General features: G+C 61.4%; 3 protein-coding genes across 5 annotated transcripts in view; all 3 read left to right on the forward strand.

Annotated features, from left to right (window-relative positions):
• Positions 1–12,544, forward strand: part of AP1S1 (adaptor related protein complex 1 subunit sigma 1) — a 235,158-nt gene that overhangs the window by 30,631 nt on the left and 191,983 nt on the right. The gene's annotated exons all lie outside the window — the stretch shown is intronic.
• Positions 960–3,990, forward strand: RNASEK (ribonuclease K). Its single transcript, XM_063137506.1, has 3 exons — positions 960–1,104; positions 3,300–3,376; positions 3,759–3,990. The coding sequence occupies exons 1-3, from the start codon at positions 1,027–1,029 to the stop codon at positions 3,898–3,900; spliced, it is 297 nt and encodes a 98-aa protein (XP_062993576.1). The 5' UTR covers positions 960–1,026; the 3' UTR covers positions 3,901–3,990.
• On the forward strand, positions 6,792–10,374 carry C11H17orf49 (chromosome 11 C17orf49 homolog). Of its 3 annotated transcripts, none has more exons than XM_063137497.1 (6): positions 6,792–6,912; positions 7,796–7,890; positions 8,395–8,496; positions 8,943–9,139; positions 9,288–9,392; positions 9,823–10,374. In XM_063137497.1, the coding sequence occupies exons 1-6, from the start codon at positions 6,892–6,894 to the stop codon at positions 9,825–9,827; spliced, it is 525 nt and encodes a 174-aa protein (XP_062993567.1). In that variant the 5' UTR covers positions 6,792–6,891; the 3' UTR covers positions 9,828–10,374. The 3 variants fall into 3 exon arrangements, with proteins under 3 accessions (XP_062993567.1, XP_062993568.1, XP_062993566.1); XM_063137496.1 differs by having other exon boundaries at positions 6,809–6,912; positions 9,819–10,374; XM_063137498.1 differs by lacking the exon at positions 8,395–8,496 and having other exon boundaries at positions 6,797–6,912; positions 9,819–10,374.

The raw sequence follows: 12,544 nt of genomic DNA on the forward strand, positions 1-12,544 counted from the left end.
AATGGGTGGGAGGGTGCTGTTGCACCATGTCCTGCGTTGTTGGTCCCTGGCTGGCAGCGTCTTGGCCGCTGTGTGAGCAGAGTGCTGGACTCATGGACCCTTTGCCTGACCCAGCCTCGTGGCTCTTCTGATGTTCTTATGACAGTTGGGAGGCAGCGCTGCAGCTGGGGCTGGCGGTCAGCTGAAAGGAGCTGCAGAGAGAGAGAGAGATGTCTTCAGGGTCGCAGGGAGCGGGAGAGCCGGCCGGTGAGGCCGCTCCGCTTCCCCTTCTCTGGGCAGGGCTGCTGCGCCCCGTAGGTGTCGGGGTCCTTTTTCCTGGCCTGGCCTGTGTTGGTGGCACGTGTGATCGCAGGGCTGGTGGACTGACACGGGACAGACGAGGGGGGGTCGGTGGGCGCCTCCAGGACCACCTTCCCCAACCTGCGGCCATGCTGGATGGGGCTGATGGGAGTGGTAGTCCAACGCAGCTGGAGGGGAGGGCTGTTTTGGGATCAGGGTCTGGCAGCTGCTGCTGCTGCTGCTTCGGGTGGACGGATCTTGCCGCTCAGGTTTGGAGCCGTGTGGATCGGGACCTGCAGCCCAGCGGCCCGGGGAGAGGCGGCTGGGACTGTACCATCGCCCAGGCAGGGGGCCAGTTCCGAAACCTTTCGTTTCGTTCTACTTTTCTCATTTGGAGGGTTTTTAGAAGTCTTCTAAAAGGGGGTCACTTACTGGGGGAAGCGGCGTCCGACCACCCCCGCGCTCGTTTGGAATGGGGCGCTCCGAGACGCGTCTCGCCAATGGGCGCCTTCGCTGGGCTCTGGGCCCGCCTCCCGGCCTCTGCCAGCGCTCCCTGGAGCACGGTAGCGAGGGGTGGCCAGGGAACAGGCCCGCCGCCGCCCCCCACGCTCACGAGGTTGGTCGCGCCCGTCCTCTGACCCGGCGCCGCCGCCGGAGGTGGAGCTCACTGCTGCGTCGGCTCGGCCAGGCAGCAGATCGGGAGGGGGGTTTGTGCCGCCGCCGCCGCCGCGGGGATTCGCCTCAGCCATGGTTTCCCTGCTCTGCTGCGGGCCGAAGATGGCCGCTTGCGGGATCGTGCTCAGCGCTTGGGGGGTCATCATGCTGGTAAGGGGCGCGCGCGCGTGTATGCGCGCTCACACGGCCCGATGCGTGCAAGTGGAGGCGGACGCGTGTAGAGGGAGGGATGTGGGGTCGTGGGACCCACGGGGCGCTGCCCTTCCGGGGCGCAGGCCTTTCATCTCGCTCCGGGTTTGCTTCTCTCCCGAGCCAATTCGGATCATGGGCCCTGAGAACCGCAGAGGCGCTCGGGGTGGGGTTGGGGGTGGGGGGCGGTGGTCGAGATTCCTGAGTCGCTCCAAGGGCAGCCCCCCCCCCCAAGCTGCCCATAACCCCGTGGAAGCCCAAGGGCCGGTTCGGATGGATTGATTGATTACATTTTTATACCGCCCAATAGCCGAAGCTCTCTGGGCGGTTCACAAAAATTAAAACCATAATAAGTGGTTTTAATCCAATAATAATAATAATAATAATAAAAAATGGGATACTTGGCTCAGCAATACTGCAAACTAGAAGGATCTTGGAATTGTTGTAGATCGCAAGCTGAATAGGAGCCAACAGTGCGACATGGCTGCAAGAAAGGCAAATGCTATTTGGGGCTGCATTAATAGAAGTATAGCTTCCAAATCACGTGAGGTCCTGGTTCCTCTCTATTCAGCCCTGGTTAGGCCTCATCTAGAGTATTGTGTCCAGTTCTGGGCTCCACAATTCAAGAAGGACGCAGACAAGCTGGAGCGTGTTCAGAGGAGGGCAACCAGGATGATCGGGGGTCTGGAAACAAAGCCCTATGAGGAGAGACTGAAAGAACTGGGCCTGTTTAGCCTGGAGAAGAGAAGATTGAGGGGAGACATGAGAGCACTCTTCTAATACTTAAAAGGTTGTCACACAGAGGAGGGCCAGGATCTCTTCTCGATCCTCCCAGAGTGCAGGACACGGAATAACGGGCTCAAGTTAAAGGAATCCAGATTCCAGCTGGACATCAGGAAAAACTTCCTGACTGTTAGAGCAGTACGACAATGGGACCAGTGACCTAGGGAGGTTGTGGGCTCTCTCACCCTAGAGGCATTCATGAGGCAGCTGGACAGCCATCTGTCAGGGATGCTTTAGGGTGGATTCCTGCATGGAGCAGGGGGTTGGACTCGATGGCCTTGTAGGCCCCTTCCAACTCTGCTATTCTATGATTCTATGATTCTAAAACAACCAACATGTTAAAGGCACAATTACAAAATACAGTATAAAAAGCACAACCAGGATAAAACCACGCAGCATAATTGATATAAGATTAAAATACAGAGTTAGAACAGTAAAATTTAAATTTAAGTTAAAATTAAGTGTTAATTTAATTAATGTGTGTGGCTGGTGCTGCTGGGTGCGTTGAGTGGCCGTGGGGTGGGGGTCCCAAGAAGACCCGGGAGTAGTGGGGGTGGGGGGTGGCCCCCCTCCTCCTCCTCGCTCTTTCAGCTGTCGAATTTTTCCCTGTTGTCATTTGTGTTGCGGGGGGGGGGAGGCGTTTGAGAGGAGCAGCCCCCCCCCCCCGCTTTTGCCCCTGAAATCTCCCTCCCCTCACTTCCTTATTCTCCAGCAACTTCCCCAAACGGGTCCTGGAAAGGATGACCGGCCAGTCAGGCCAGGCTCAGTCACCGGCCAGGGATGGGCCACCCCCCCCCCCCCCGATGTCTATGCTGGGGCTCTTTTTGAAACAAGCAATAGAGGGGCCCTGGCCAGTACCTCACATGCACACGCACACACGCACCGTCCTGGGCTCTGCTTTCTGAGCACTTGCCCGACTTCCTCCTAGCCAGCCTGGGCTAGCTGGTTCTGCACTGGGCATGTTGTGTAAACAGCCCAGGCGGAGCAGGTGACAACAGAGCGGCCTGCTGCTGTCAGGGTCGGAGGGGGGGGCACGGGGGAGGGATGGCTGTGCTGTGGGGGGGGGTCTCTCCCAGTGACTGCTCCATTGAGAGACTCGGACTCATCTTGCCCCGTCGTTTGGGCTGCCTGTTCACCCACGCATCACACCCCCTTCTGGGTCAGGACGGAGCACCCAGTGGTTTTTTTTGGGGGGGTGCCTTGGCTGGCTGTGCTGCACCTGGCGCTCTGGAGTTCCTCCCTTTGGCCCTCCTGCCCACGGAGACTGGAGACTGGGACGGGCGCCGTGGTCTGCTGCCTCCCATGGGGCTGTGGCTCTTGCCGCTTCTTCCTCCCCCAACTCCTCCAACTGTTTCTCCCCCCCCCCTTTTCAGGTTCTGCTGGGGATCTTCTTCAACGTGCATTCGGCTGTACTCATTGAAGACGTGCCCACCACAGATGAGGACTTTCAGTGAGTTTCTGGGGTGGGGTGGGGTCCCTGCCTACCTCCCCGATGAGGGAGGGGGCAGAACAATTCAGGCTGGCAGTGGAACGTCCCTCCCTTCTTCCGGAGTAGCGCTGCTGAAGCACAAAGGCTGCCTGGCTGCCCCCTCCCCCAGCCAGGGACCGACCCTGGGTCTCCCTGAGGCCCTGAGCGGACGCAGACGCAGCAGCAGCAGCAGGGCGGTGGGCAACGCAGGACCTTGCGGACATATGGGGCAGGAGTGCCGTGAAGGTCCATGCCCCCTCCCCGACCCCGAGGACACCTGTTTGAGCCTGCAGCCTCGGGGGGGGGGGGGCGGGCGTGGACCTCAAGGGGCCTGACGCTTCGCTCTCTCCCTGCTCCCTGACAGAGGCGGACCGGACAAGATCTACGCGCTCTACAACCAAGTCAGCTACAACTGCTTCATCGCCGCCGGGCTCTACGTCCTCCTGGGGTTCTTCTCGTTCTGCCAAGTGCGCCTCAACAAGCGGAAGGAGTACATGGTCCGCTAGTGGTGCTCCCTCTTCGTTCTCCCCTGGAGGGGGCCGTGGCTGCCGCCTCTGCTGGTGGGCAACGCATCTCCCACCCCACCCCCACTGCCGCTCCATCTTGTATTATTCCCCCTTCGGGCACTGAGGCTGCGTTTTGAAGGGTCGCAGAGTGGGTCTTGTCCGCCGTGGCGCCCTCAGAGTGCCAAACAAGGCTTTGGCTCTGATGTCGCAGTCGGGGGGGAGGGGGCGAGGGAGGAACATGCATTTCTTTTTTCTGTTGTCTTATGTCTGGGGAGGGGGGCAACCCAACCCCCCTTCTCTGACGTAGCTTGCCAGGCCGCCTGCCGTGTGCTGGCTCTTCTCTGCTCCCCCTCCCTGTCATTTGACCTGGTACACCTGCTGCCCCCCTCACCGAAAGAGCCCAGGGAGTCCCGCCCGTCCCGTCTGCCACTGGATTTGGTTGGCAGCGCCCGGAGGCTGGGGTTGTTGTGTCAATAGCAGAGCCACGCTTCCTTCCCTCCCCGCCCTTTCTCTTGAGAACCATGAACGTCCGTCCGACACCCCCCACCCGGCCCGCACTTTGGCCCGCATCAGGGAGTTCTCCTTGGGCTGAGTCCAGGTCCTTCTGGCTCATGCGGCCGCCAACGAGCCGGTCCACTCCAGTTCCAGTCTGTGTCATTTTGGTTCTGTATTTGATGTTTATCTTCTGTGTTTTTTGTGCAAACTTGAATTGTTGGTGGCTGGGAAAGATTGGGTGTGTCTGTGTAGTGGGTGGTGGTGGTGGGGGTTGGGGGGGGGGGGTTAGGACCGAAGTGTGACTTGTAGTCTCCTGCTCCTCCCTGATCTGTTCTGGTTCCTGCTGCTGCTAGTTTTGCTGCTTCTGTGTGCAACTCCGGACCCTGTTGCTCAATCTGGGGGCAGGGGGTGGCTTTAAAGTTTATTTGGGTTCTGCCATGTGAAGTGACAGCTGGCGGCCCCTTGGCAAGTTGTCCGCCAGGCTTTCTGTCTTCTCTCTTCTCGGCCCTCAGTTTGGACAGGGAGGGGAGGAGAAGGGGGGCAGCCTGGCCCTGGGTTCTGTGTGTTGGCAGCGGCAGTGGCGGCGCACCCAAAGGAGCAGGCGCCTTGGAAGTTCTGTGCTGTCTCTGGTCACATGTGCAATAAACAGTATTTGATCCTCGTGCCCACTTCGCTCTTTCTGTTCCGCTCGCTGGGGTTTCCCCTGTGGGGAGCGAGGTGGGGGCCACCGCCAGTGCTTCCGCAGTTCTCTGCTCGGATGGGAAAGACCTTCAACACGTGGTGTGAGAAGCAAGTTCCATTCGGTCCAATAGGACTTACTTCCAAGTAAGCGTACAGGAGCTTGCAGCCTTTGGGCACAGTGTGCCCCCTTCGGATGGGGGGTGTCTGGTGATGGCAGGGCCCAAAATCCAGAAGAGCAACTGTCCAAAAAATACGAAGCATCTTTGACCCCCGCAAGATGTGTGGCCACGGGCATTTGTGAGCCCCGCCTGAGACACCTTCCCTTTGGAAGCCCTGGAAAGGTTTTGGGTGTCCTCTTGGCTACTCAGCAAACCCCTCACCGACTCAGGACCAGGGTGCGGAGCAGACTACTTTCCCTGATACAGAGCCAGCCAACTCCGGGGGTCTCTGGAGGAGGCCTGCTCAGTCCTTTCGTGACCAACAGAATGTCGTCAAGTCCTTCCCTTCTCAGTGGTGACTCCCTCCCTTTACAATGCTCTCTCCTGTGTGGTGAATATTTTGATAGTACCTAGGCATTTTAATGTGAAATGCTTAGTTTGCTTTATATTGGTTGGCGTAGAGGTATGTCAACGGATTAATGAGCAGAGCCCGGCTGGACCAGACCAAAGGCCTACCAGGAGGAAGGGCCTCTTTGTGGTACAGGCTGCTCGGGGCAGGGGCTGGAATGCATGGCCTCTGCCGTCCCTTCTGGCTCTGTGATGCTGGTCCAGCGTGCCCACGTTTCAGCAGTGGCCAGCCACGAGGCCAGGCAGAAGGGCCACTGCCAGCCTCTTCCGCCTGGGCAGATCTGCCCTGGCTGTGCCTTCCGTGACACTTTGGGCCTGGGGCCCCCAAAGGGGAACTGCTCTGGCGGTGTGGGGGAGTCGGGGATCCCCACAGCTGATGGGCTGCATGGGTCGGGTGCTCCTGCCCTGCTTTGGGGGCCGGGTTGGCCGTTCTGTGGGGCTGGAGGGACCCCTGGCTCTCCTGCCCTCGTCGCTTGCCTCAGAAATTTCAACAGCCTTCCCCAACCTGGCGCCCTCCAGAGGCGCTGGGACTACGATGCCCATAACCCCCACCCCAGGCAGCATGGGGCACCAGGTGGTTGTTTTTTTACTGTGGGTGCTGCTATGACGGCGCCCCCCGCCCCGCGAAGGTGTGGGGCTGGGGGGGGCGCCCCTGTAACCATGGCAGCAACAGCTCTTCAAACACTCCGCCCCCCCTGCATTTATGTATGTATTTATTTATTTACACTATTTATATACCGCTCCCCATTGAAAAATTTCGGAGCGGTGCACGACAGAAGAAGTAGGATTTAACGCAGCCTTTCTCAACCTGGGGCGCTCCAGATGTGTTGGACTACAACTCCCAGAATGCCCCAGCCGGCTGGGGCATTCTGGGAGATGCAGTCCAACACATCTGGAGTGCCCCAGGTTGAGAACCACTGATTTAACGAATGACATACTTCATGTCGTTTCTGCCCGCTGGGCTCCTCGCATTGGGCAGGAGGGCGTCCACGTGATGCGGCCGGACCACCCTTTCGGCGCATGCTCAGCACCGCAGGCTTGCACCATAGAGAGCTGCGGGAAGGAGCGCCCGCCTCCGCTGGCCCATAGAGAAGAAGCGGCGGGAGCGCCCGCGGTCGTCATAGCGATCAGCTCCCGGGCGGAGGCGGGGCCATAGAGTGTCCCGGAGGCAGAGCCGCCCGGGCCCGGCCCTTCCCCTCCCCTCGCCCCGCCTCGCCAGCCCGGCTCTGCAGCGGCGGCGGGGTCCGCCATGACGTCGGCGTCCACCAAGGTAGCTGCGGGAAGCAGCCGTTTCCGCCGAGGATTCTGGGAGGGCGGGAAGGGGGCCTCTGAGCATGGGCAGAGTGCCGCGCGCCTTCGGGCAAGTAGAGGGCGGCGACTTGGTCCCGGTTGAGCCCCGGCACCGCTTCGTGTTGAGGCGCTGCAGGGTTCCTGGCTGCTTAGTCCAACAATCATAATAATAGATGAAAGGGTAGAAGGGGGCCGGAACTGGGTCCCCCAAAGCCCCCCCTGACTTTGGTCCTCCTTATTCTGGGTGGGTGGGTGGGTGGGGGGAGAGTGGGGGTCTCGTCCCCTGCCTGCCTGCCTGCCTTCTTTCGAGCGGGGCGGAGCATTCCTCCTCCCTCCTCCCTCCCCCCCCATACATACACTCCTGTGATGGGGCTTTATGTGGGGCAGCTGCTTTTTATTAGGGGCCGGTGGGGAGGGGAAGTGCTTTTCTTCTTCTCTGGGGCCGGTGGGGCCTCCAGGCCTCCCCCGCTCTGGGGCTCTCAAGGTAGAAGCACTCTGCATGTAGTCAGAGGCACTCTGCTCTCGCTGCCCCCTTCATATTTCCCAATACGTACGTCTGGCCGCCCTGAGGACAGGGGGTGGGGGTGTCGCCTTTCCCTGCAGCAGGCGTCAGGCGTGGGTGGGTGGGTGGGTCAGTGGGTGGGTCGGGGGCTTCTGGGCCTTGTGGCCCCTTCAAGACGGGCATGTTGGGGCGCACGGAGGGCCACCCTCAGAGGGGTGCGTCCCTTTGGGGGCTGCTGACCAAACACCTTTGAGAGAGGCGGGGTGGGTGGGGGAGGGAGCTCTGGCTTTCTCCATGGTTCTGCTCCCCCCATGGCAGACAGACAGACAGACAGACGTCTCGCTCTTCTTTCACCCCACAGGTGGGCGAGATTTTCTCCGCCGCCGGAGCCGCTTTCACCAAGCTGGGCGAACTGACCATGCAGCTGCACCCCGTGGCCGACTCCTCACCCGCTGGGTGCGTCCCGAGGAGGGAGGTGGGAGGTGGGCACGGACGACACACCTGGTCTTCCTAGGATGATGTGTGTGAGCGCCTGTGGGGTCGGGAACCCACGGACGGACGGGCGGAGGTGGTCCTGGCAGTGCCTGTGGGGCCACGCACATCTTTAGGCCGCCACGATCCTAAATGCAATTGCTGGCTCGTAAGCCTGGTTGAGCGTAGTGCAGCTTACTTCCACGTAAACCTGCATGGGACGGTGGTGTTCGCCTGCAGAGCCCCCTTCCTGCCACGGGCTCCGTGAACCGGACGCCGTTGGAGGCACCGCCTCTGTGCACGGAAGGGGTGCAGGGCCTTTCCTAGGGCCTCCCAGGGGGCCGGTACGTTCTTGGGGCACTTTGGCACAGGGTGTCCTGTGCTACAGTAGGACCAGGCAGACTTCTGCCAAGGGAAGGGGGGCAGCGGTGGGTGCCAGCCCCTCGCAGCGTCCTGACCTCCTCCCCCCCTTCACTGTCACTCCCCCAGGGCCAAATGGACAGATGCGGAGATCTCCCTGTTACGGGCCTCCGTCCAGCGCTTTGGAGACGACCTCAACCGCATCAGCGCACTCATCAAAGACCGGACTGTGTAAGGGGGGGATCTGGGGCAACATCACCAGGATGGGGAAGAGGAGGCGGGGTGGAGGAGGGGGCAGTGGAGGAGAGGGGGGCTCGTGCAGCGGAGCCTGGAGGCAAGGAGAGAGAGGCAGGAGCGGGTGTCTCTGCCCTCTTTTTTGAAGTGCTTCTGTCTCCTGCCCGCCCTTCTGCATTGCTCAGGAGATTTTACAGGGTCCCTCCACCCCTCACCCCACCCCACCGTCGCCATTTTACCCACACAATGACTTAGGTCCAGAGCCAGCCAGCGAGCCGGGGGTTGAACTCTGCTCCCCCCCCCCGCCCTAGTCTGACCCCATCCATTGCACTACATGACCAGGTCAACCTGGTGTGCGTGTGCGTGTGTGCGTGCAAGAGGGAGGGGTGTGTGGAAAGTTCCCGGGTTCCCACTGCCTGACCCCCTTCTCTCCTCGCCCCCAGGGCCCAGCTGAAAGGGGCAGCCAAGCGCAAAATCTACGAGGACAGTGGGCTGCCCCTCCCCACCGAGTCCCCGAAGAAGGGCGCCCGCAAAGGGCAGCAGCAGCAGCAGCAGCAGCCAGGCCCCCCCTCTGCACCGGGCCCGGGGGGGCTCCCTGACCCCTCGGCTCCACCGATGAAGAAACAGAAAGCGGCCTCTGGTGAGTGGGCTGAGGGGCTGCTGGCCGGGCGGGGGGGAGCTGTGCCTTTCCAAGGGCATGGTTTATGGGGGTCTTTCGCTGCTATGGCACAAAGGGGGGACGGCGCCTCCCTGTTGCGCTTTAACCCGGCTCCTCCTTCCATCGCCAGACGTGACGCTCAGCGCTCTGAACGACTCGGACGCCCACAGCGACTTGGTGGACATTGAGGGCCTGGGCGACGGGCCTCCAGCCAAGAAGCTCAATTTCGACCAGGGTAAAGACTGGCCCCGGGTGGGGTGGGGGTCAAGCCCTGCTTTTCTCTGCCTCGCTGTCCTGCCCTGGCTTGGGGGAAGGTACTCTAAATAGGGGGAGGGACATATCTTGAGCGGCGCTGGGCCTCATGGTGTTCCCTCCCTCTGGCATGGGGCAGGAGCAGCCGTGCCCTCCCTCCCTCAGCGTGTGGGGCAGGAGCAGCCGTGCCCCTCCCTCCCTCCCTCCCTCCCCTGGCGTGTGGGGCAGGAGCAGCCGTGCCCCTCCCCCTGGCGTGTGGGGCAGGAGCAGCCGTGCCCCTCCCTCCCTCCCTCCCCTGGCGTGTGGGGCAGGAGCAGCCGTGCCCCTCCCTCCCCCTGGCGTGTGGGGCAGGAGCAGCCGTGCCCCTCCCTCCCTCCAGCGCCCCTGGTGCTTCCTCTCTCTTTTCCAGACAGCCTGAATTTGGACTCTGGATTCCTCATGACCCCCGGCACAGAGTTGCCCCTCCTCTCCCGCTGATGGGCAGCTCCTTCCTAGCGCCCCCCCCTCCAGGGACGGACTGACGGGTGACGCCTCCGGGCCCTCGCTCTGCCTGAAATGGCTGCTGCTCCGCGGTGAAGAGCCTGTGAAATGGACGGTCCGCTTCCTGCCTCGTTCCTTCCACCCCCCTTCCCTCAGGTCTGGGCCAAGGAGGCCGCTTATTTGGGGAAGGGGCGCTCCCACCCCAAGCCTCCCCTCACTCCCGCCTGTTCTCTGCCCCCTGCTCTGTTCCAGCCCCAGCTCAGCAGGGGGGTCAGTCTCAGCCTCCCCACCCCAGGATGCACACGGTCAGATTCGGTGTGTGTCCTTCTCCCCGCCCCCAGTCTGGCCGGGCTCCTTTGAAAATGGTGGTGGTGGTGGTGGTGGGGCGCCTCCTCCCTCCTGGCTTGACCCCTGCTGAACGGCCCACGGCCCCTCGCCAGCTGGTCTCTTGTCGCGTGGCTGCAATAAAGGCTCTCCCTCTCCCACGCCTCCTGTCCGTCTCTTTCAGCCCGCCAGTGGTTCTCTTTGGGGCCTGGACGTCGCAGCGTGAGGGCTGTGACGCGGAAGGGCCCCGTACCCCCGGCCCTTCTGGGGGTGGCTGGAGGAGACCTCCCCTCTCGCCCGACCTCCTTCGTGGCAGCCGCTTCCCTCCGTCTGTTCCCCCATTTCGGGGCTCCGGTGGTCCGTGCCAAGCCCCCCTGGAGCAGCACAAGGAATACTGGCAGCCGGAGGGCGGTCCCAATATTTATGTGCTGCTAGTGTGGGGCTGGCGCTGCCCGGCTGGGCAGAGGGTGGTGGGAGTAGGCTGGAGGTCAGGGGGTCGGCCCCTCTGTTGGCCACGTGGCAGGGAGGCCCGTGGGAGCATTGGCCCTGGCCGCTCCCTCCCTCCCTCCCTCCCTCCCTTGAGGCTGCGATTCCCTTGCGGTGCGCGTCTGTGGGGCATCTGGCTTTCATCGTGTGGGGGGTGGGGGAGAGAAGGGGGAGGGTCTTTCCACCCATCGATTGCTGTCGAAGTCCTGGCCGCTCGCGTTAACACCACAAAATGGTTTGTGGATTCCTGATTGCCCGACAAACCATGTTGTGCTGCTGGTGCGGACGCCGGTTTGCCCTGCCCTGTTCCAGAGTGGGGTGTGTGTGGGTGTGCAGCAGCAGCAGCAGAAGAAGAACGGACGCCCAGCGGCCCTGGACCTCTGCCGCGCCCCCAGGCTCTTCTCGTCCAGCTGTCCAGTTTCACTTTGCCTCCCTCAGTACTACCCCACATTCTGTTTCAAAATGGGAGTTTTTTTCCCAGCGGCCCTTGTGGCAAGTGCCATTTCCTACATGCTCAGCACCAGGGTGGGGGGGAAGATGAGGGGCCATTGGGGTGGGCTGGGAAAGAGGTCTGCAGGTTGGGAGAGCACTTGGCAAAAGGCTGGGGTTTGTGGAACGGGGTAAAGGGCGAGGGGGGGGGCTGCCTTTCCTTTGCCCCCATTTCTTTTCTTTCTCTCATGCAAAACATCTTGGTGTTCTGTGTTAAAGGGACGGAAGGAGCTCCTCCCTCCCTCCCTCCCGGCAAAGGCTCTGGGAATGTGGGTATTTGTGGAACCCCATAACGGAGAGATGAACGAGGTGCGTGGGGGGGGGGCAGACCAGCAAGGCCAGGGCCTGGGGAGGCTGTCCACGGTCTGCAAGGGCAGACAGAGCTCCCCCCCACCAACCAGCACCGAGAGGAATTTTCTTGCATGGAGCAGAAAATGGACGCAGGGCGTTTGCCCACAGGCACGGATGCGCAGTATAAGGCGCCCCCCCCCCCCCGGTCCCAATCCCTTGCAAACACTCAGTTTCACAACCTAATTAACGACGAGGGAGGGAGGGCCCCACAGAACCGCACCTCTGAAGGCATCAAGCACCCCCGAAATGCAGGAGGGATGGGAGGCCACGGTGTGGAATCGAAGGGGCCAAATGAGTCCCTTTGGCAACCCCCCCCCCACAAGTGCAACTGCCCAGTGGGTGGAGGGGGGGAGATAGAAGAGGTAGCATTGGAGGCCTTAGTCATGTGGGGCTCAACGAACGTCCACAGGTCGGCCTGGTAAATTTGGGTAGCAAGTTCAAAGCCTCCCTCCCCACGGCTCCTGTGTTTTTGTGCTCAAAACTGCATGCAACACCCTCCCCCCATCTTTGTGGGGCTGCTAGCGCTTATTTCTGTAAAACTGCCTCCACGGGTCGTCCCACCCATCTTTGTGGGGCTGATATAAGGCAGGGAAAAGGTGGTGGGAACTGGGGCAGTTTTATGGGAAGGGGGGCACGCACGCACACACAGCTCCCCCCACTGAGCACACACACACACGCACACACCAGACAGCCACGTACCCCCAAAGTGCTGAATCACAAGGTTCCCAAGAGGTGCCTGACCGGGCCTGTCCGTTTTAGTTGAGCACTGGGGGGTGGGGGGGAATAGAGCGGTTGTATAGTTTAAAGAGGAGGGGGCTTTTACACCCCACAACAGGCCACCTTTTTGCTTCTAGGTGTGCAAGAGTATATCATTTTGCCTCTGTGCCCCCCCCCCCCAATGCTTCGGGGGTCAGTTTGGGGCAACTCATTGCAGAGACCCGTTTGGAATCCTCGCCACCCCCTTTTTTGGAAAGGTGGGGCTGAGTGTGGACCACATGTTGCAAA

This window comes from Elgaria multicarinata, chromosome 11 (genome assembly GCF_023053635.1).
Source record: "Elgaria multicarinata webbii isolate HBS135686 ecotype San Diego chromosome 11, rElgMul1.1.pri, whole genome shotgun sequence".
Classification (NCBI taxonomy): Eukaryota; Metazoa; Chordata; class Lepidosauria; order Squamata; family Anguidae; genus Elgaria; species Elgaria multicarinata.